Source organism: Microtus oregoni, unplaced genomic scaffold (assembly GCF_018167655.1).
Source record: "Microtus oregoni isolate MIOR12 unplaced genomic scaffold, Mior012 000006F_ref0000085, whole genome shotgun sequence".
Taxonomy (NCBI): domain Eukaryota; kingdom Metazoa; phylum Chordata; class Mammalia; order Rodentia; family Cricetidae; genus Microtus; species Microtus oregoni.
The window spans coordinates 8,209,866-8,233,919 of record NW_024543065.1 but is presented as its reverse complement, the minus strand read 5'-3'; the positions used below and the strand labels follow the sequence as shown (position 1 = coordinate 8,233,919).

The following is a 24,054-nucleotide window of genomic DNA, read 5'->3' as shown; positions in this document are numbered from 1 at the left end:
ACAGATATTTACATTACGGTTCATAACAGTACCAAAGTTACAGCTATGAAGTAGCAGTGAAAATAATTTTATGATGTGGGGGTTACCATAACATGAACTGTATTAAAGGGTCACAGCATTAGGAAGGTTGAGAACCACTGCCCTAGACTACTACTTTCTGAGGCCAGAATTTTCAACTCCTCTCTTTTTATTATGTTCCCAATGCCTAGAAAGGTGGTTAATGCAGTAGATACTTAATTGATAAAAATACTTGCTGATAATCAGAAAATTAAGGACTGGAGTTGCTTAACCATTTCAAAGCCTAGTGTTTCATATGAGAGGTCTTTTCTATAGGGTGTTGGGTAGAGTAAGACAATGTGTATCAGCACAGCACAATGTGATCCATAAAGATTTCTGTCAATTGTGTTTTGGTTTTCTTGGTTGTTGTTGGATAGACGTTATATAAATTTATATCAGCATGTGATTAAGTGTTGTTGCTTTTGCTTAAAGTACCAGTGAAGAGCAGCATGTACTTACTAAAGCTTGTGCTTTTGCTCACAAGATATCTGAGATGAATTTTATGTCTCTTCTAGAGTTACCAGGCAGGGAGTATTTCAGAATCTTCTCTTCTTTTCCCGGGAGAGTGTCTTGGCTTCTCTTGATAGAAAATAGATACATTGTTTAAAAAGGTTCCCTTGGGTTATTGTTAATATTCTCACTATGATAGAAAGAGAAGAGCACACAAGACAACAATATACTGTATCTAATGTCCAAATGATTTCCTGACTTAAGAGGGCCTCTCAAAGCAGAGGGGCAAGATGCACAGTCAACTGGAGAGCTTAGTGTATATTGGAAGCCTGGTACCCAGATGTTCTAGAGACTGGAATGCTAAGGCCCAGGCCAGGCATCTGCTAGCTAATGCCAAGTTAGCACTCAGTGACCTCAATTTCCTCTGCCTAGGTAACATAAGTCATCACCATATGGGACCTCAGAGTATAACATCTAAGGGCAGATAGGAAAGGTTGGCCTGTGGCTCCCTTTCATACCAGGGATAGAAAGAATTAGCTCATAAGCATTTGTGTGTTCTCTAGGAAATCAGCTGTAACTATAGTCCCAGAGATTGTAGTGTTCCCCGGGGAACATCGAAATTTACTAAGTGGTATAGAGAAAATTAAACCACTATGACTGTCCCAAGTGTGGGTATTCCTTGTTGCTGATTATCCCCAGAGATATGCATAGGCCTTACCTATAAAAAGTACCAGGGGAATCCTCTGACTGTTGCTCAGCTCAGAGGCTGCAGCAGAATTCTTCTAGTGCTGGTATGTTCACCTGTGGAATAAACTTAAATTATCTGTAAAGATATAGTTTATGGCTGCCTATCTAGTCATACATTTACACACGTGCGTATGTAACATACTTGGATCAATTTTGGCATCTTTTCACTAGCCCACAGTTTTAATTGTATAATTATGATCTAACGGGAATGCACTTTTCTCTTCTAGTGGCGCCTACTGCCCCTATTCAGAAATCAACTTGAATAAAGAGCGCATTTTCCCAGACCGCCTAAGTGGTGAGATGCCTCCATCTAGCCCGTCATTTCCAAGAAGTAAAAGGACAGACATGAATGAAAGCTCGTCATCTCCTGAAACCAGGTAATTGAAGTGATGATGCCTGCGTTGTGGAGAAGCACTCTCGTTGTCTTGCAAGAGGTTGTGGTCATGCATGCTTGATGTTGTGTGGCAATGTTTTCCTGTGGATGCACATGCCTTAGCCAGGTTGGTTTGTACTCCCAGAATCCTAGCACTGGGGAGGTAGAGACAGGAGACACACTATACAGTGTAAGGCCAGCCTGATGTACACGAGACCCTGCCTCTAAAACAAAACACAAAAGTGCTTCATATACCGTTAAACAACAGTGGAGATCCGTTCTCGGAAACTCCCTGTTATCGGCCCTAGCACTTGACCAAGATCCTTAAATCCTTAACTGAACGTGGCTGTGATAACATGCGCCAAGCCACTGGCAAGGCAAAAGCAGGAGAATTGCTTAGATCAAGATCAGTCTGAGCCAAACAGTGAGATTCCATGTCAAATAAATATATAAGTAAAGCGATTCAACCCTGAGCGGAGTGTGGCCCAAGGCCGGCAGCTGTTTGTAGAGGAAGTAAGTAGAAGAGGCTCTACTTTTTCCCAGATGTGTTTCCCTCTTTCAAGAAAACTGTGAAGTTGTTATAAAACTCATAGCGTTATGTTTTAAATTGTATATGTATGCCTTACAGTAATTTCAGTGTGTCTTGTGTGATATTGAGGGAAATGGCCAGAGGTACTTATGTATAAGTCTCAGAGCCACAGTGATCTACGTCCCGGCTGGAATTATTTATTCAGGAGTTAAGGGTGGGGGTGGGGGTGCATGCCTTGAGGTGTAGACAAGGATTTGATCCTTCTTTGAAGCCCTGAAGCCTATGCTGGAGCGTTTAGAGTTTTTCATAATTTGACATTTCTATTACTATGATAAAACATCACAGACCAAGATCAACTTGGGGATAAAGAGTCAAATTTATTTCAGTTTTCATTTCCACTGCACAGTCCATCACTGAGGGAAGTAAGGGCAGGAACTCTAAATAGGACTGGAATCAGCAGTAGGAGTTGTTGCAGAGGCCAGCATGGAATGAGGAATGATGCTTCTCGGCTTGCTTTTCTAGGACCACCAGCCCGGGGGTGGCACCTCTCATGGTGTGCTGCCCTTCACCCACACCCCCACACCAGTTATCAATCAAGAAAATATACCACAGGCTTGCCCATGGGCAAATCTGATGGGGCATTCTCTCAATTGAGGTTCCCTTTTCCCAAATGACTTGCATCATAAAACTACCCAGCAAAGAGTTGTAGACTGTTCAGAAGCCTATTTTGCTTTCATTGCGTCTTCTCAATTGTCCTTTTCTGCATCAGCATTGGCTAAAGTCTTGGTTTTAATAAGCAAGGCTTGAGAAAGAGACATAATGTCATCTCCATAACTAGTTGTATAGAAGTCCTTATTTCTTCTACTTTCCTCCCAGATGACCAAGAAACAGTAAGTCAGTTCCATTTTGAACAATCAAAAATATACCAAGAGTGTGTAGAATAATAATTATTATGAGGGACTGGGGAGATGGCTCCGGGTATAAGCATGGAGCTTTGAGCTTGGAGCTCTGACACTCGTGTAAAAGGCAGGCAAGGGTACATATCTAACCCCAGTACTAGGAGGGGGTGACAGGTAGATCCTGTGTGCTCCCTGATCAGCCAGTCTAGCAGACACGGCAAGCTCCCAAGTTCAGTGAGAGGCCCTGTCTCAAAATCTAAGGGAACGTGTGCCTACCTCTGGCTTCTAGATTTGCACACATGGGTGAGAGAACCCTGCCCCCAAACACAGACACATACACTCACACACCAGTGCCACCACACACATACACACAGTTTTTTTTTTTAAAAAAAAAAAAAAGGTTATGAGAATTATAAACATTCTGCCTAATTAAATCTTTAAGTCACTGAAACGTAAATATAGTAAATAATCTCACTTTTTCATTCAAAGCTTATGCAATCCCTGGCAGGGGAAAAAAACTTTTCTAAAAATTATATGCAAAAGTATTTTACAAAATAGATTTAGTAACTAATGTATTGGTGCCCTAACAGGGATTATCGTAGGATAGTTCTTGTTCCTTCTAGACATTTCTCAAATGTTACTTTCCTGATGCAAACCTCTTCCACAGATCAACAAAGGGCATCAAAACACTGGATGTAGAAAGTTGTCGAACTAAACATTCCCAGCCTTGCCTCTCCACCCAGCTGTGCTCTCCGTTCTGTGCTCTTTCCTCTATGGAAAGTGATATAACAGAAGAAAGCAGAGGGTGCCCCAGCTTATGTATTGGCTTCTCTGCATGCTGTGCATATGACCTTTAACCTTTCACTTGTCTCTTTGATTCTCATAGTTAAGTGAGGATGATAAAGGCAAGAAGTGTAATTGGAAAGTTCTCCAGATGATAACTACTAAGCCCTAAGTGTCTAAGTCCCAGCAGTCACTCCCAAATAACCACACAAAAACTTATTAATTATAAATGCTCCGCCAATAGCTTAGGCTTGTCTCCAGCCAGCTCTTACAACTTAAATTAACCCATTTCTATTCATCTCTGGGGCTGGTTTACCTCATCTATAAACTTTCCATATTGCTTCTTCCACATCTGTTTCTTGATGACTCCTTGGACTCCACCCTTCTTTTTCCCAGCATTCTCTTTGTCCCCAAAGTCCTGCTTAGCTATAGGCCAATCAGCTTTTATTAACAATGAGAGCAACCTGTTTTCATAGTTTACAGAAAGATTATTCCACAGCACTTATTGAATGGTAGTTTTTGTGAGCATTTCTGAAAGAGAAATAGGTTCTTTGTTTGTTTGTTTCAGAGGCCTGGTTGAGTATCCCTTATCCAAAGTGCTTGGGATCAGGCTGTTTCAAATTGGGGATTTTTAAACATGTTATATTTGCCTAAACTTTACAAGTTGAGCATTCCTAGTCTGAAATGCTTTAAGAAACACTCAAGAAATTTCTGCTGTGGGCACATTTTAGATTTAGGGATCAGAAGTATTCAGCCCATGTTTCCTTTATTTCATAAGAGTACAACCGTGACTAGTCAATTTCTGTAGTATTCCTGGACGATGTCCATAATATCCCGTGTTCCCATTTCTTCTGTGATCGCTGCTCACCTCACATGTTTAGCGGACTTCCTGTATATAGGTTTTTAATTTGTCAGACTTGAGCTGCCGTTCTGTACTTCTTAGATAATTTTCACTCCCAGAGACAAGCTGTGAGATGGATCTGATTGCAAGTGGCTTATTTGTGAGGTGAAGAAAACACCGGTAGGGGAGTGGGAGTGAAGCAGGGGGGAGACAATCAGAAACAGCTAGCCTGTCACACCAGTTCCTGCTGCAGGGCAGCAAGGCACAGACCTACTGGGAATGCTCTGTGAAGTGTGGAAACCACACATTTCAGAGCCTGCCTTGGGGAGGGGCAGGGGAGTGGAACTACTCACACGCCCCTTTTCTTCTGAGGCCTCCAGATGAAGCAAGTAAGCATCAGGCCTGCGTGTGCCGAAAAGGCAGCTAGTAGCCTGGGGTTTGCATAGGCTGTGCACTGATAGGAGCTCTGTGCCATCACCGTACTCATTCACATGTCCCAGAAGCCAGATAGTCCCCAAGCGAGTGATGTCTTGGTATGGCTTTTGGTTCAGCGGTCAATCTAACAGGCAAGGTCAAATGAATAGTGCCAATCACATGCCCATCCTTTCCTACGTTGGCACTATTTTAAGGGTCACCTACCTGACGTAGGCCTATGGACGACTGATACTCTCTAGCAGCGGTGCCCAAACTGTTGCATGTCAGATGCCCTGTATTGTCCTGAAAGTTTAGGTTTGGGACCTGTACCAACCCACCAGAATCTTCTAGGGTAGGGCCCTGAAGTCTGAATTTTAAAAATTCTTCTGATACTAAATCCCCTCCTTCTTACAATTTTCAGTGACTTCCTGATGCTGGGCATTGAGACCTTCGTCCCTAACGTAGCCCCAATGGAGTTCTGCATTCCCCTAACTCTGCCAGACTCTTTCTTCAGGCAGATACTTCAGCTATGTTTCTCTTTGCAGAGGAGCCAAATCTCTGCCCCTTAAAGCCACCATCCCGCCCTCTAAGAAGCTTTTGCCAACCCTCAAGCCTGTGGATTAGGCCATTATACATTTGAAAAGACTTCCTCAGAGTCTTTGTGCTTTTTTTTCTACGTTCTGTCCTGGTAGAGGCCGTGTCTATCTTCCTGTCCCTCGGCATGGAGCATTCTTAATCTCCTGAGGATGTAAATGCTTTAAATTAGCCATCCTTTCTCAAAAGAGAAATGCCAGGTATGTGACCTGAGAGACATTCATTATGTAGTTTTCTCTTTATGTACTTGAAAGCCCTTACATTTTCCCCTTTGTGAGTCTGCCACACCAGAAGTTTAAGAAGTCGTTACTAAATGATGATGCAGAGTCTCCAAATACATTCTTGTACTCTTGTAAATTAGGGTGAGACTTTCTTACTGGCCTGCGTAGATTAGTAAAGATACTACATGAGCATCAGTGTTTATTTAGCAAACCAAGGACAGGGGTGAACCTGCCTTTCTAGTGACCAGAGAAAAGGGTTCAGGGACCATATCCTAGAACTTTTCTCTACCTGGGATTCAGAATATCCTCGAGTCTTTTTGTTGGGTTCTCAAAGCTTAGACCTGTTTTCTTTTAGACACTGCTGGCTGTGCACCATCCCTAGGGCATCCGAGATAGAAATGGGGGTATTCATGCAGTCCTTTTCCATCTCCACCCTCTTCCCTGTCTGTCACAAGCTTAGTGAGCATCTGCTGAGCCAAGTGCTTGCTGTGAGGTAGTGTCCGCATTTTGGACAGAGCAGTTCATCATTACCCTCTTATTGCCCCTGGCTGTAAGATGGTAGGTTTTTCTGGGGAGGAATATTTACATCTCCGGCTGTCTCCAGCTGAGTCAAAGAATATGCATATGTATTTCTCTATGTTTTAATAAAACCTGGGTCTGGATCTTTGATTCACATGGGATCATCTAGGCTGCTTAGTTAAATGTGGCTTTTGACTCAGTACATCCCAGGAATCCTCCGCTTGACAAACAGTCCCAAGTGACAGGAGCAAGTGATCTCTGCATTGGACTATTGCAAATGACTGTAAATGACCCATTGGAAGGGAGCATAAGGTACCCTCTCACAGAGTCTTACTCTCATCAAGTCTGTCTGCATCTGCTTGTACGTGCCTCTAAATTAGACACTATCTCTACTAAAGAGTCACTGAGTGTTTTAAGCCCCACACTCTCTAAACCCTGCTTAGATATAACCACAGAAGCCCAGTAAAGCATCTTTAAAATGCTTGGCAATTACTTGTATTACTTTGTAAGGCAAGTGCCCACTGCTAAACTTAATTTAATGAAACAATTCAATCTGTGCAGTTCATTATAGGTTCTCAAAATGCCTTTTCAGTTGTAGGACCAGTGCTACAATTCTGAGAATTACATAGTGCTTGGTATAAGAATTGCTGCCATCAATCTGATTGATCTTTTCCACATGAACTCAATTTTGCCAGTCATGCCAGAGCCTATCTATATCGTATTAAACAGATGAGGAAATGAGCTAACATAAAGTATGATGGTGTATTCGTGTGTGTGTGTGCGCGCGCGCGCATGCTCATGCATGCCTTGCAAAATGATTGTACCAAGCAGAGTAGAGTTAATTAAAGCCAAACTCATAAATGATTACAAAAGTTAATCAGCAGTCTTGGGGAGCTTGGGTTTTTTGGTCCTGGGGACCTGCTATAGTCTAGAGTTAGCTCTCTAGGTGTGCATTTCCCCAGCTTCCAGAGTCTCCCTCCTCCTGTCAGTAGGCTTCCAGGTACACATTCGGAGCTGTGCAGGTGTTCAGGGATCCGAGGCTTGCCTGTGTAGCTGCTGTGTGCACCAGGAAGAAGCTCTGAGTTAAAACACTCACTGCTCTGGCGACAACCGCTGTGACACCAAGGCAACCATCGAAAGTGTCAGAAAAAGAGGAGTCTCGTTGCCAGATGCTGTGAAGTTGTCGGAACAACATTGTAACAGATCTTAATTTATCTCTCGACTATCACTAATTCCTACTCCATTTGGAACAAAAAAGCAGTGGCATCTGTTGTTTTTTTCTATGGCAAACCAGAGCAGAGGACTCAGGTTCCCTGTGAGAGCACACCTTACTAAGTAGAACTTCCATTTCATGGGGGGGGGGGTTGACTAATTAATTGCTGGGTGCTTTTTTTCTAGAGCCTTTTTCTTTGGTATCTTGATAATGCTTGCTTGATACACTTGCTATATTCCTTTTATTATGCTCCTTTGCTGACATATGTTCTATATGTTAAATTATAATTTTATGGGATGATCAGTCCAGATGTTTCACTTTTAGTCATTAGATAAAGAAAAAGCCGTGTTTACCTCTTCTCAGTCTTGTTCATGGGACCATGGTTAATTAAAACCCTTGCTAAGCTATTACCAAAGGAACATAACTTTAAAAATTCCTAGTTTCAGTGTGGGCCCATAGGCATGAGAAGACACTGCTTTAATCACCTGTTCTGAATCCCTTTAAAAGGACACCCTCCTTGTTCTGAGGCTTGTCAAATTTCTACATTTGTAGAAGATGTGTTCAGGGCAGGTTAAGAACCCAATTCTTGACCTTTGATATTTTATCTATGAATGACTTCAGCCCAGAAATTTTTTAAAAAGCTAGTGAGTCATAAAAAGAGGTAATGTTTGGCATTCAAAAGTGACCCCCACAATTTTTCTAGGGCTTACCCCATAGGTGTGTTTTCCCCCCTACATTTCATACCCTGCCTCTTCCCATGCTCGATTCAGCGAAGTGGCTAAAATCAACACATCCCTGCAGGGAGGAAAAATGACTTATTGTTGCATATTTTCTTGATGTCATTCTCAGCAGACTGGGGCTGGCTTGAGCAAGGCTGGTCAGTGAAAAGCCCACACCCTGGGGAAAATGAGCTGTGAGCCTTCAAATGCCACCTGTTTTCCTAGGCACTCGCTGTTCCTGTGTTTGTTTCCCCAATATTTACCACAGGCATAATTCAAGTAACAGAGTAAGACGTTTACAATGCGACACATAATTACAGAGAAAGAGATGGCTGACTCACAAGAAATTCTGCTTCACCAGCTAAGCAACTTCTACTGTCCTAATTAAAGCCACCGAGCAGTTTTTCTTGAATAAGCTTTTGCTCTGGCTGTATTCGGTTTTAGCAAAAGAAATGTCATAATAAACAGTTGCTTGGAAATTCTAAAATCCCAAGAGGAACTGTGCAGTCGGGGCACTCTTTGGGCTTCTTCACCCTTGGTGCTGGAGACGATGTTTGTTCGTAAGCTGTGGCTGCTCCAGAACTCACTATGTCAGCTAGGCTGGACTTGAACTCACAGAGATAACTCTTGCCTCTGCCTCCCAATTAAAAATGTGTCCACCACAATCACCTCGTCCTCTGTCTTGGTTTTAGCCCACAGCTGGTCAAGACCTAGCTTAGAACCCTAACTGATGAGCTATCTGCCTATGGAAACCATTACTCCAAAGTCTTCCGTAATGCTTGAAGAAAGCAGCTCACTGAACAGGTCGTTTATCCCAACACAGAAGGAAACAGTAGCAAGGGAAAGCTGTCATAAGTTAGGCTCTCACATGTGTGTCTGGCTCTGTGCTAGGCACTTTCTAAATATAAATATATTTATATATTCAATCTTCAGATTGTCACTTTAGGGCTGATTCTCCCTCTCCTGCCAATGGTGCAACTGAGAACTTGGGAAATTAAGTAACTTGCTGCAAATGTCTATGCAAAGCTAGTTAGTAGTCGAGCTGAAATGTGAATTAGGTCTGCTTCCCGCCAAGGACACACTTGGGAGCACAGCTTAGGCTCCCTTGAGATTGCAGACGCAATTGAGAGTAATGATCAAGACAGCCAAGTCAAGAAGCTTCTGTGCCCAGTGACATTGGAATATTAAAGTACAGTATAAAATAACTTATTTTTTTAATCTGTCGAGATCTTATCTTGTATTTGACTACAAAAACATACTGTATTACTGCAGAATTTTCAAGTTGTAGTTTGTTTTGATCCCATTTCTGTGTCCCTAGACTATCACTGGGAGTGGGTGAGGAGGCTGGGGGGCGGGCATTAGCTCTTGGTCCTCCTTGCGTGCCACAGCCTGCTTTGCCAAGTCCACAAGTCTCACTCCACTCCTCCCCTCGCCTGCCCACTCTGCCACAGGAAGGTGCAGAAAGAGCTTTTGGCCAAGGAAGCTGAACATCTAAGGAGGATTTCATCTCTGTGAATGGGAAGAGACCTATAGAGTAGCAGCAATTGGAACAGAGAGATTTCCCACATCACAGAGGAGAGGAATAATGGTTCCCCAATGAAGAAAACATTTTTAAATTTTGAATAAAATATAAGATAATTAAGAACATGTAAGCAGGTTCTTCGTTCTCAGCTTTCTCAAGGAAGGGCAGTTTGAGAATAAGTGTGTACATGAAGTACACCCTTTGCCATCCCGGAACAGGGGCATGCTCTTTATTTTGAAGAAACCCAATGTAAACATTAAAGCATATTGGTTCTAATTGTAGGTCCTTGGTGTCAGGAAGACCTGGTGTGTACTCACCCCTGTAAACATGGACTTTATGTCTTTAGGTTTTGGTGTATCGAATACCAGACCTTGCATCAAGGAGTGCTGTAGTAGTAGGAGCTGCGGGCTGTGTCCCCGGCACCCGGCTGCCCACATGGCTAGCTCTAGCTTATGCCCCAAAATAATTACACGGAAACTGTATTCTTTTAAACACTGCCTGACCCATTAGTTTCAGTTTCTTATTGGCTAGCTCTTACATATCGATCTAACCCATTTCTATTAATCTGTGTAGCCCACGAGCTGGCTTACCAGGAATGATCTTAACCTGCATCTGCCTGGAGTGGGAGAATCATGGCGACTCACTGACTCAGCTTCTTTCTCCCAGCCTTCTGTTCTGTTTACTCCTCCCACCTATGTTTTAACCTATCAGGGCCAAAGCAGTTTCTTTATTGCTTAACCAATGAAATCAACAGTTGATATATGACACTCCCCCATCAGAGTGCTATAGAATATCCAGCCTGCCAACCACTCGGCCTGTATGGCTTGCAGTATGTTCATAGGAATGCTGACTGACCCCTTCCTCATATCTGAACGGGCTGCTAGGATCTGTTCTAGTAGACTGGATGTTGGCTCCTTCTGTCTTCCACGCCACTAAAGGAAATGACATGTGGAACAAGAAAGAGCCTGTCACGTATTGAGTTTGAGGTTTATATGAGTTGACTTGAGAATTGAAAAACTGATTATATTTCCTAAAAGACAAACAAAATAGCATTTTGCTCTTCTTTTGGGTACGTTTTGGCATATTTGGGTATAAAGGAACTTTTGGCTCCAAAATGTTATTTTCCTTTTCTACATTTCAAGACATAGAAAGTTGATATTGTATTTGTACATAGACTACAAGGAGTTTTCCTTATGTTTAAGTTTATTTGGGGTGTTTCAAGACAAGATTTCTCTGTGTGGCCCTGGCTGCCCTGAAACTCATCTGTAGACCACACTGGCCTCTAAGACTCACCTGCCTCTGCCTCCTGAGTGCTGGGATTAAAGGCGTACACATCTTAAGACAATTTACTTTGAAGAGTAATTATGCTGTGTTAAACCCACAAAAGGGCACTTTAGTTATGAGTGACTATTTCTGGTCATGAAAATGCACAAACATAGAAAAGTTCAAGACTTAACTTTCACTTTTTGTTTCACTTCTTTTTTTTCTACTTTTCAAAAAAAATCTATCTAACTTCCTAAGAAAGGCACAAGAAATTGTTCGGATTTATTTTCTTTGACTCTGAGAAACACTAATTTTAAATTATTTCACAACAGTGTGTGATTTTTTTTTCTGATAATATTAATATAGCCACCAAAAAGCTGCTTCTTTTTCGTTAGTCACAATATTAGGATAAAGAGTTTGTAGACACAAAGAATGTTATTTCTGGCTCAGTGCAAACAAGTCTAGAAATGTATGCATCAATTTAGAGTGTAGCCAGTTGATTTTGACATACTGTAATTAGAAAGTATGGCTTCATTGGGTCTTTTGTTTTGTGGGTGTTTTATTTTTTCCCTTATTTTTTGTGATACTGGGGATTATGGGGCTTGCATGTGCCAGTCAAGCACCCCAGGGCCAAGTGGTATTCATAGCCCTCTTTGAGTTTTTGTGTGCTGTTTTGATTGTTTTTTGTTCGGGGGGGTTGGATCTCACCAACTGGGCCCAGGCTGGCTTTGAACATACTCTATAATGTAAATCTCCTGTCTTGGCCTCCTGAGTAGCTAGGATTACTGGCCCATGTAATCAGGGTTGGCAGATTCTATCCTGTTTCTATGGAGAAAACACGATTTTTCTGTCAACACCTCGGGTAATGTCGCTTACCAGCCCTCAGTTCTTGCACGTGGAGTAAGAACCCCTGGCTGTTGAATTGGCTCTGAACTAGATTATACAAGTTCAGGGTGCTCTGGAGGGATGTGGGCTCCTCAAAGTCCTCATTCGGAGTTCTCTGGGTCTCCTGGGGGAAGTATTTCTATTGCGTGATAGCTGGTTCCTCCTTATCAAACAGGTGCTCATCACAGCAGTTAAAAGATGTCTTCGTAAAGGCTAAGCCAGAAGCTCAGGTTTGACTGAAGGTTAATGTGTACTCTTGGAAATAATGTTTCTGGCATGTAGTGAACATTTATTGCCTGCTGCTTCTGGTAGTTTCATTTAGAGAGTACGTGCCTTTGGGATGAAAAGTAAAAATTCCTTTTGTGTTAGTTTAGTATGTTTAATTGTATGTTCATTGTTCTTGAACCTTAACAGTACAGCCTGGGTCAGAATAGTCTGAACATTAAGTTTTGGTTCTTTGAGTCATACCAAAGAGTGTAAGAGTTATTACTCCATTCCAAGCTATCAGAATTTTCAATAACCATATCCTCCAGGGCAATTCATCTTCATAGCATTCTCACCATTAAAAATCTTTCTGAATAGCAGCCACCAAGTGATTATGAAGAAAGTGAGCACTTATGGCTGTCACTGGCGTTAGCTACTTTATGGTGGAATTTCATTCTTTAACATTTAGTGGTACATCCATCTGTCATTAAGTTAAGAAAAAAAAACAGTTGCTATTATACAGTTCTGAAATGCTTTAAAGTTCTTTTGTCATAAAATACTGAGACAGCTGTTTTTCTCAGGGAACACCGTGCTAATGACGTCAAAGAAGATTCCACACAGAAACCAGAAAATGAAGCAAGAACGTCAGCTGAAGCCAAAGGTAGCCATAGCGTTATCATGTCGTTGTTGGTTGTTACCATAAATAGTCAAGATCCAAAAGCTCCACTGCAGGCCGGGGATGTAGTCCCATGGCGGAGCAGTGCCTAGAATGCACAAGACAATGGGTTTGATTCTCAGCACCACAGAATAAGTCAGAGTAAATAGAGACAATTGGAAACTGACAGTTGGTACAGCGTTAAATGTAAGGTTTGCAAGGATATTCTCTTTGATTCTTGCCACACATTTTCTTTAGTGTTGCTGGCTCCACTTGCTTCAAATGTGTTTTAAAATCTAAACAGGGTTTCAGCCTGATGTGAAGGCACAAAATGAAAAGACGATCACTTGAACAAGTGTTTGCTAGAGTAAGTCATTCTTCTCCCATCTTTGTTTCCAAGATGATAGTTTAAGCAGTGAGGGCTTAATGACTCTTAGTTGTCATATAGATTGAGCTTGTAATTTGCTTATAGCTGGGTAAATATTGTTTGTTTTTCCAATAAGAAAATGCTAGTCTGGCTGTCACTATGTTGCCTGTTCCTGTAGACTTTCCTTCTCGTGTGTTTTCCAGTTTGGATGATTTTAGGGTTGGGGAATGGAACCTAATGACTGCCTGTAATGAGAACCTGATGATTATAGAACAGTAATTAATGATTACATTGAAAACTGTGTACAGGGTGATGTTCAGCGTGGTTTATGGTAGAATAGTAATTAATGAATACATTGTAATCTATGTACAGGGTGATGTTTAGCATGGTTTATGGTGCTTGCAGTAGCACTAGGTACAGATTCTACAGTTGGCCAGGCATAATCTTCCCTACATGCCCCTGCATGGCTTTGACCATGGCATTGAGGTCACTAGGTACCCCTGTTCCTTATCTATACAGAAGAACGGTGTATTGTATGGTCCATGAGCTTGCCAGGAAGAGGAAGAGCAATGAGTGTTCCTTGCTTAGCACGTGTCTGTCCCATACTAAGTCCCACACAATTATTTGATTATCTACAATGTAACTTAAACTTATAAAGGAATTTTTATTAAATACCATGAAGGTTTTGTTGTCATAGCTGTTTGGCTTCTTACACAAACAATTCAGCTTTTCTTCATAAGCCATTAGTTCATCAGAAATCAAGAGCAGGGCTTGTGTTCAGACCTCAGCTACATGTACTATCTGTGTCTGGGCCTCACTTTTCTCTTGGGTAATCCTGATGTAGCCCTATTACACCTCCTTGGCCACATGTTAGTAGCTGGAGTGGTCTCTGGTGATGCTGCCTCTGTCGAATAGTCTCTTGTGTCATTGAAAGCTTGGCCAGGTCCATAAGAAAACTTTCTAGGCTTTGAGCTTATCGAGGCAGTGATGATTTGATGAATACTTTCAGTTAACTTGGTGATCTGTTATTTTTAACTGCGGAACCAATTTTGATTATCCCTCCACCCCCGTTATCTACTTAATTGAGAATTTCAAACCTGTCCACATTTGGTATTCTAGTGCTGTTACAATTTATCTAGTTTATTTCCTTTATTTTTCCGTTGTTCTTCATTTGAATTACATTGAGTGTTGTTTAGTGATTCATTGTCAAGAAAGGTTGTTAGAATCCATATGTAATTTGTTTATTCTTCAGAAGTCAATTATTACTTCTCTTGTTTTCCTCTTTGTTTTCATTTATTTGTCTGAAAACCTATACTTGAATATGCTTCTGTCAATTGCTGTCTTTTTTAATTGATAAAGAGAGCTTCATTTTCAGAATTTCCTACCTTATATTCCTAGGTGAGACTGGCTGGCAATGCAGGATTGGCCTTCCCGATGACTTTGAAACTTGGTTTTTGTTTTTTGTGTGTTTTCTGTGGTATTGAGATGTTTTGAGTAAGCCTATTCTATAAAATTATTTGCATGTGTAGAGTTTTTTGTTGACTTTCACTTAGTACAGTTTCCTTGTTTTCTATTCCATTTGTATTCCTGTTCTTGGCTTACCACACGGTACTTGTGTGGCTGTCTTCCTCTGAGCCCCAGGGAGCTGCAGCTTCCAGTTAGACCTGAGATTCATGTTCCCTGGAGACACTAGGATACCTCCGACCTTAGTCACTGAATGGCTTCGTAGCTCTTGGTCCTTAATGCAGACACAGCCTGCTGTCACAGACTGAACTCCCTGGAAGCAGACCCTGAGAACGTTAATGGGGAGGCTAGGGAAAGAAGCAGAGTTGGGCAAATTAAGGAGGCAGGCCTAGTATAGAGAGCTGGAGCAGATGCACTGAGTGTCTTAGGTTATCCCAAGACCAGCAAGAGGGTTGGACTTTGTGTCTTGGAATTGACCAGTCCCCTGCTGCTGACTGAGAAGGGGGTGCTAGATATTTTCCTTCTCCATAATACAGAATATTTTACAGAACATAGTAGAGAAAGAAGGATTTTGCTTGCCCTCAGCTGTTGTAGAGTGAGGCTCATGGTGACTTGGGTTTTTGCTGTGGCTGTGGGAGCTTATAGAATGAAGCAGGAAGCAGAGGGAGACCACCAAAGCCACGCTGGGCTGTAACCACAAGATGTGCCCCTATGCCCTGCATTTAGCAACTAGACCCCATGTCCCAAAGGTTCTACAACCTCTAAGAATAGCACTGTCTGCTGGGACCAAGAGTTCAAGCACATGAGCCTGTGGGAGCCATTCCACACTGAAACCCTGACAGGGTACATCTGTGGACAGAGAGGCTTCCTTTGTCTTAGGCAGTTCCTGGAGAGGGGTCTTTGTAAGCCCTCTTGTCTCAACAGACAGGAGAGTCCACTCCTTCATCCTGAAGGGAGAAGTACCTGCATATCTGTATATCCAGCCAGATCTCTAAACTTCCTTCTTCCTTTAAGAAAAATTAAACCGAAGAGAAAGAAATCAAGATCATTCCGTGCAGGTAGGGTTAGGCCAGCTGAAGTCAGTCCAGGCTTTCAGTTTCCATGATTTTTGCCTATAAAGCAACGAGCATTTTCGGGGTTTTGTTTAGTTGGTTTTAGCTTTTTAAACATTCAGATCTTCTTTAAATTGAAAAGGCATCCTTCTGTTATAGCTTCCATTGCTGCCTCTGCTTCATTTGTCATTTTCCTTGACTGGTAATATTTCTCTGTCAAGGTTTGGATTGAAAGGATTTAACAGTTTGGTTCCAGTATTACACCACATGGCTAAGCACACTGAACTGACTGTGGGTGAGTCGGTGACTCTTATAGTGTCCTCTGTGGGTCGTGATTTATGTCACTAGCCTGTTTTTACCTGGCAGAGGCCTTGTTCCCTGAGGCTTATAAAGATCATTAGACTCTGCTGCCCGTAAGTCTATACTCCTCAGAATATTTTATAGCAATTTTTACCAGCAACCCGGTGGCAGTTGTTGTCTTTTATTGTATTGTATTTTTAATCTTTTTTTTAACCTTAGAGGAAGTTTCATGTGTATTTTGTGAAGAACACATGCTTCTTCCATGCTTCTTCAGGGTGAAGCCTGAAGGTCAGGTGTGGCACAATCCATTCTGGGCCCACTGTCCACTCTATAGCATGTTGGTGACCCAGCCTTCTGCCTCTGCCTCTGCCTCTGCCTCTGGAGGTGAGAGAGACACTGAAGGGGCAGGACTCACTGAGGAGCCTAAGCAGCCACACAGGACTTCTTTCTAGTATCAGTAGAATTTAGGCTTTTGGGGCCCACAAGGACTATTTTGTCTTGAGTCTTGGGACAAACTGGTGTGTGTGTGTGTGTGTGTGTGTGAGAGAGAGAGAGAGAGAGAGAGAGAGAGAGAGAGAGAGAGAGAGAGAATTTCTTCCTAAAACAACAACAACAGGACTCAGATCTTTCCAGTAAAGCCAGTACAGTCTGTGTAGTCATGACCTCTTTTTCTGTACTAGTTCTGAGCTTGGTCTTGAGAAACTGACAATAATTTGCTCCTTTTTCCTTATCTCCTTTATTTGAAAAGATTTCAAATAAAGCCTACATAGTGGAGATTCTGTAAACTGGTCTTTCCCTGACATTCTTATGTCCTGGGGAAGGTACAGTTCTTTGTTCTCTCTGCAGGCATTCTTTTTCATAGGATACACATGTCCAGAAGCTGAATGCTGTCTAGTGTCATGTCAGATTCTCCTGGGGACATGGAGCATCCTTTTTGCCTTTAGAACAGTTGGATTGATTTTTTTTTTTTTTTTTGGATTTTTGGCATTGACATTACCCTCAGATATTTTTCATTCCTGGATTTAAATCTAACTTGGAAGTCAACTGTATGTCTGTGCTTGGTGATTCGAACCCGCTTGTTTTATGAAACACTTTTTGTTCACCCTTTTTCCATTTGCTCATCAATTTTTAACAGATGCATCCCATTCCTTCCTTTCTCATTAAAAACCCCTTTTATAGGCTCCTGGAATATCAGCCTAGTTGGATTATTGACTCATTTTCATTTTTACCACTTTGAATCTAAAAGACTGTTGATTATTTTCATTCCTTTCAAGACAGAAGTAATTTCTACCACCTGCCAAGCACTGTATGTTAGGATAAGCGCTGTGGAAACCTCATGCAGTTCTTCCAGTAGATTTTAAATTGGCTCCACTGAGATGAGAGAGCAGAGGTCTAGATTGTGTCTACCTGAATCCAGAATGTAGCGTCTTGAAGGGGCCAGGATGACAGCCTTTCACTTCTCATATCTCTGTGTGGCTGAACTTCTTTCTGTCCTTTCTGTTGCAAAGAGCACCGTCACGGCCCTGGCCGACTCTGCAGTGACAGGGACACTTGGAGGGTCTTTGCTCCACTTTGTCACTGACTTGAAAGCGAAGAATGCTTAACGAACCAAGTAACCTGTGTCGGGGAAGACTTTGCCCCAATCGTTTTGATCGGTTTCACTTTAGGACATGTCTAAATGATGGGAAACTCCTTGAAAGTGTTGTTTTTCATTCAGGTAGATGGGGTACGAGGAGGGCAGTAAGAAACGGAGTCTCGGTGAGACAGGAGTGGCAAAGGTGCCTTCCAAATTGAATGTCTGTGCGTTCTGAAGCACGCTGTACACTGCAAGCCCCCGCTTTCTCACTCACCCTTGTGGCAACCATTGCGACCGAAGTCTACTTGCATTTATTTTAGTCTGCAATGCATGTTTAATCAAATCCTGGAACCACATCCTGTGCAGTTTAAGAAATCAAACAGTCGCTTCTGTAAAGATCCTTTCCTTATCCCATTTGGATGAGAATAGGAAGGAATGTGTTTTATGGTTGATGGATGCCTTGGCTATAACAAAAAAGCTGCCAAAGGAAGGAGTGCCTGAGTCCCTGGGACAGCACATCTCAACCTTCTGGGGTCAAGTGACATTTTCACGGGGGTCGCCTAAGACCATGGGAAAATACAGATATTTACAGTAGCAAAATTACTGTTGTGAAGTAGCAACGAAAGTAGTTTTACAATTGGGGGTTACCCCAACATGAGAAATGGTATCAATGGATCCCAGAACTAGGAAGGTTGAAAACCACTGTGGTAGCAGAATCGGAGGGGTATATGTTTATTGTACCATCTCCAAAGACTTCAGATTTGTGGTGACAAGCGCTGGTACATTAGCGTGGTTGTTGGCATTGGTTTTCTGATGAACAGCGCAGAGCACTAGAAAGGAGCTATGAGGAATATAGCGTCCAGCAGGAAATGGATGGAATGGGAGTGATAGAGCCAAGTGCCAGTGTTACTAGAGCACAAACAATTATAGGACAGAATGAGCAAACATTTGTAGAAGACTTACATATGGCATGCAATCAGAAGCCAAATTATAAAGCAATCTCTATCCTGTTGCTCTAGTGTGAAGACAGAGTTTTACTGTTCCTGTAAGCCAGCCTTGTGTGTACGTACATTCATTTCAAGTACTTGCTAAACTCTTGGGGATATCTAAGATGAAGCTATTAGGTTACTCACCTTCTCCCACATTTTTTATTAAGTACTGGAGGGTCAAACCTAGGTTCTAGTGCATTCTAAGCAAGCACTCTGCCACAGAGCTGCATCCAGGCACGCCCCTATTTTCAATTTAAATAATTTAAATTAAAAGAATAAAAACAAATGTGCTTTAAATTATTTAAAGGAATAAAATAAATGTGGTGGTTTATATTTGGTTTATAATACCTATTCAGTAAAAATAGGACAAGTACTGAAACCTGGATTTGATGAAGCATGGAAAAGAGGTATCATAAGGTCTGGATTGTGTCCTGGTGCATCCATTTTCCAATAAATGACAAAACATTTATTGTCATTTAGGGCTGAGAAAATTTCCATCATACATATACACCACATTTTCCTTAGCCTCTCCTCTGTTGTTGGACACCTAGTTTGGTTCCATAAGTTAGCCATCGGGAACATTGATGTGCAAGTATCTCTAACGGGTCCACTTGCTCTCTCGGGTAACAGCAGCAGTGGGAGATCTGGGTCAGAGTTCTTTAAGAACCCTCCATACGAGGTCAGGAGTGGAGTGGCTGGACTGATTCCCACCATCAAGGTCTAAGGGTTTCCTTTTGTCCACTCCATGCCTGGATTTATTAATTTTTCTTAAATGACTGACACTGAGTAGATTGAGATTTTTGATTTATCTCTTTCTGATGATTCGTGAGGTTGGGTTGAACGTTTTTTCATATGTTTATTGGTTATTGTATTTCTTCCTTTGTGAATTGTCTGTTCATTTCATTTGCACACTTATTAACTGGATTTTTCTTTTCTTGTTACTTGGTTTTTGTTTGTTTTTTTGTATAATCTAGATATTTTCTACTATTCAGTGGATTTCCTCTCCACTTCGTTAACTCTTTTCTTTTATTGCAATAGTTTTTTTTTTTTTAAGGCTTTCTTTATGTAGCCCTGGCCTCAAACTGCAATAGTTTCTTATCTCCTTTTAAAAAGTTGATGGCTATGTAACATCACTATGATAAGTGACCGAGGCTGGAACAAGTCAGGAGAACCAGCTGCCTGTGAACAAGTTGCAGGAGCTGCAGATTGGCGTCATTTAAAGCATAGGCGAACAGACAGAATTTTTGAAGGACAGAGTTCTAGAGCATTCAAGAAGCACCATCGAGCAGCACGTGATAGTCGTCAAGAGTGTATGTAAACTGAACCTACAGTTTACTCACCATGGCAAACATCAGCAAGCTATAATTTCTCAATGAGTGTGGTATTGAAAGTACAAAGTCTTTCCATGTCCACCTCCCTGATGTCATTAGCTCGTGGGATACCTGGCACGTGGGGCCGTCCTCCTGCCTTTCAGATACACATTTCCTTCTTTCTCTTTTTCCATTGACCAGTTGTTCGGGAAGAACCTACCCCTGCCATCCAGCAGGCTCAGCAGGTACAGAAGACTCAACAGGTACCGCAAGTACAGCAGGCTCAGGCTGTACAGCAGCCCCCGCAGGTACCGCAGCCTCAGCAGCCTCCGAAGGCGCCACAGACCCAGCCGCCTCAGCAGGTTCAACAGGGGCAGCAGACTCTGCAGGCGCAGCAGGCTCAGCAGCTGCCTCCATCCGCTCAGCAGCCTCAGCAGCCTCCCCAGCAGGCCCAGCAGACTGCACAGGCTCAGCAGACTCCCCAACAGGCCCAGCAGGCTCAGAGGCGGTCAGCTGTCTTTCTCTCCTTTAAGCCCCCAATTCCATGTCTGCCCCTGCGCTGGGAGCAGCAAAGCAAGCTTCTTCCAACTGTCGCTGGAATCCCTGCCAGTAGAGTTTCCAAATGGAGCACAGATGAGGTATGTTTGCTTTCGTTACTTTATGTTGTTGTCATATTTGGTCTACAGTGCAAGGATATTGGCCTCATGAGTGGTAAATGCATTTACTGAGTAGAGTCTAGTCTCTTGGAGGAATAAGAGAAAATTTGTTTGGAGGGAACTACCTAAACTATAAGTTTCAAATGTATTTTAGAAGCTGCAGCACTTAGATCCCAATTTATTCTTGCTTTTTATTAAGCACTTGGAATTTTGATATTATTTTTGACAGGTGTCAGAATTCATTCAGAGCTTGCCTGGGTGTGAAGAACATGGAAAGGTGTTTAAGGATGAAGTAAGTGTTCGTCTGTATTGCAATATGTTTCTTGATGAATCAAAGCCCAGAGATGCAACAGTAGGGAAATGTGTTAAGTTAGCAGGCAGGAAGAGACGAGTGCGATCGAAGAAGACACTTCTGGCGTAACTGCATTACAAGTTGCCTTAACCGCTTGAATTAAAACGTCTTACAGAAGATGAGGTCCAAGGAAAGCTTGGACAAAGCATTTCCTGATCGTGCACAGTAGAACAAGGCTCATTTTAGCACTCCCCACAAAACTCAATAGCATGTTCTTATATAGTTCATAGCACAGAAATAAATCAAAGGAAGAAATTAGCAGTGCTTTAATATGGGAATTTTCCCTTATTATTTTAATTTCCGATAACCCGTAACAGCATCAGTCCTGGCTCCATTTGATGCTCAGAATAGAGATTACCGTTAGAGCCAGGAGTAGTCTTACCCATGTCTCAATAGTATGTATAAGAACAGGGATTTATCACTGTCTACCTTGAGATTATATCTTTAAAAAGTATTTATTTATTTCAAATTAGTGTAAAAGTAACAGGTTTCCTTATGGCATTTTCATATACACTATTTCTGACTAACGCCTTCCCACACAGGGTTCTCCCCCATCTCCCTGTTCGCGCCCTCTTGTCCCATTCTGCCCCCGGTATTCCTTCTTCAGCTTCATGTCACGTGTGGTCCACCACCCTTCCCATCCTGCTTCCTTAATACTTCCAATTAGAAGCTAGATTGTATTTGAGACAGCATACACTATTCAGTCTGGTTACTTGAATTAATATGGTCATGTCCAGACCCAACTAATTGTCCTGCAAATTTCATATTTTTATTTCTCTCTGACTGAGTAAAATGCCATTGTGTATATGTCCAACTTTTTTATTTCCCATTAAAGTATCGATGAACGTATAGACTGATTGCATTCCCTTGCTGCTGTGAGTAGAGCAGCAGTAAACATGGTTTTGTGGGGATGTAGAGTCCTTTAGCTACCAAGGAGTCTCATAGCTGGGTCTTTTTTTTTTTTTTTTTTTTTTTTTTTTTTTTTGGTTTTTCGAGACAAGGTTTCTCTGTGGTTTTGGAGCCTGTCCTGGAACTAGCTCTTGTAGACCAGGCTGGTCTCAAACTCACAGAGATCCACCTGCCTCTGCCTCCCAAGTGCTGGGATTAAAGGCATGCGCCACTACCACCCGGCCTCATAGCTGGGTCTTATGGTGATTATATTTTGTTCTGTGAGAAGCTTCTACACTAATTTCTAATGGGGCTGCACTAGTTTGCACTCTTTCCAGCAGTGGATAAGGGTTCTTCTCTCCCCCCACATCATCTCCAATATTTACTGTCATTTGTTTTCTTGTTGTTAGAACGTATGTAGCAATCGATGAATAACACGGGGCAGTCAGTTCTCTTTCTCATGTGGGTCCCAGGATGAAACCCGTGTTGTCAGGCTTTATCCAGTAGGCCATTTCAACAACCTCTGCATTCTATATTTCGTAGAATGGGGAAGATGTTAAAAACAAAAACAGCTACTTACTTCTATAAGCCTGCAAGTAGTTAATTCCAAGGAATCCAGGCTTGTAGTAGCTTGCTTGGTGCACCATGGCAAAGCATCGATCCGTAGTTTAAATAGCAGAAATAAACTGTCTCACAGTTCTGGAGGCAAGCCTAGAAATCGGCCTTCTAACGTCTATTCTAGCCTGTCCCGTAGCCTATAGATAGTTCACTTTCTGTTTTCCTATGTGTCTGTCTCTGTGTCCAAATTTACCTTTTTAAAAAAAAAGAAGAAGAAAACCTTTTGTCTTGTGGATGCTAGTTCTCCTGGACCAAGAGCTCACCTGGCCTATGTGGACTTTCTTAACCAGTTGCTACTTACCATAGCAATGACATTATTTCCACTAATAAGTTTCATTCTGAGCAACTAGGTAGGGCTTAGGAATTCAATGCAGAATTTGCAAAAGAGGGCCTGACAGGATGCTCAGTGGTTAGCAGCACTGTTCTTCTAGAGGACACAAGTTTGATTCCCAGCACCCACATGGAGGCTCACAACTGTCTTTAACTCCAGTACCAAGGGATCTACTACCTCCTTCTATCCTCCACAGGCAATGCACACGTGTGGTGTACAGTTATACATACAGGCAAAACAACAATACACATAAAATCAGGGAGGGAGGGAGGGAGGGAGGGAGGAAGGGAGGAAGGACGGACCCAAAGGAAGGTTTAAAGAATTTGCAGCTTGGCATTGTGGTACACCCCTTTCACCACAGCATTCCAGAGGCAGGGGTAGGTAGATCTCTGTGAGATCAAGGCGAGCCTAATCTACATAATGTATTCCAAGACATCCAGGGATGTAGAGAAACAGGGATGTCAAAAAAACAAAACAAACAAAAAAGAATTTTCAGTTTAACCCCATCAAGCCATTCACTGTGTCAAACTTTCCAATTACTCTGAGACAGAAAAAATGTCTTTCTTGTTGTTGTTCAAAATGGGGAAATTGATGTGTCTTAAGGCCATCCAATTCCTTATAGGTTGAAACTTGTATGCGTGTGTGTGTGTGTGTGTGTGTGTGTAAAATTTGTCACATTTTCACCCTACTAAACCAAATAAGCATTTTCATCATCTTGTAGCTTTGAATTTCAAAGTGTCCTATTCTGTAATTCAGCTTTTCATCTTATAAGGGGCCTAGAAAGAAAAGGCTGTGCACAATCACCCCGATAGTGAAAGAAACAGCCTACAGTCTGTGATGCTTAATACTGGCCTCACGTTCTTCCAACCCCTACTGTTGTTGTGTCTTCTGCTTATGGAAGCTGAGTATGGCCTCGCCAGAAAAAAAAAAAAAAATACTGTATTTTCCCTCACAGTAGAAGGCTGAATCTGTTAGGTGTTTATATATAACTGGTTCTTTGCCTGAGTTCTTTTTTTTTTTTTTTTTTTTTTTTGTCCAAAAGCATTATTATCTTTTGTAACTAAAAAACCAACATATTCTTGACTAAGAAGGACTCAGAGGAACACAAGGTTTGGGGATGGGGAGATGGCTCAGTGGGTAAAGGGATTGCAACATGAACATAAAGACCTTTGATCCCCATACTCAAATAGAAAACCAGGCAGGGCAGCACATGTCTGTAACTCCAGCACTGAGAAACAGCTGGGTTCCTGGGACTCGCTGGCT

General features: G+C 42.1%; 1 protein-coding gene across 12 annotated transcripts in view; it reads left to right on the top strand.

Annotated features, from left to right (window-relative positions):
- The window catches only part of L3mbtl3 (L3MBTL histone methyl-lysine binding protein 3), a 113,822-nt gene that overhangs the window by 87,551 nt on the left and 2,217 nt on the right, over window positions 1–24,054 (top strand). For all 12 annotated transcript variants that reach the window (XM_041654062.1, XM_041654061.1, XM_041654053.1 and 9 more), the window contains 4 exons: window positions 1,482–1,631; window positions 12,815–12,894; window positions 20,148–20,584; window positions 20,832–20,894. In XM_041654062.1, coding sequence (XP_041509996.1) covers window positions 1,482–1,631; window positions 12,815–12,894; window positions 20,148–20,584; window positions 20,832–20,894 — 730 coding nt within the window. The remainder of the gene's footprint in view (window positions 1–1,481; window positions 1,632–12,814; window positions 12,895–20,147; window positions 20,585–20,831; window positions 20,895–24,054) is intronic.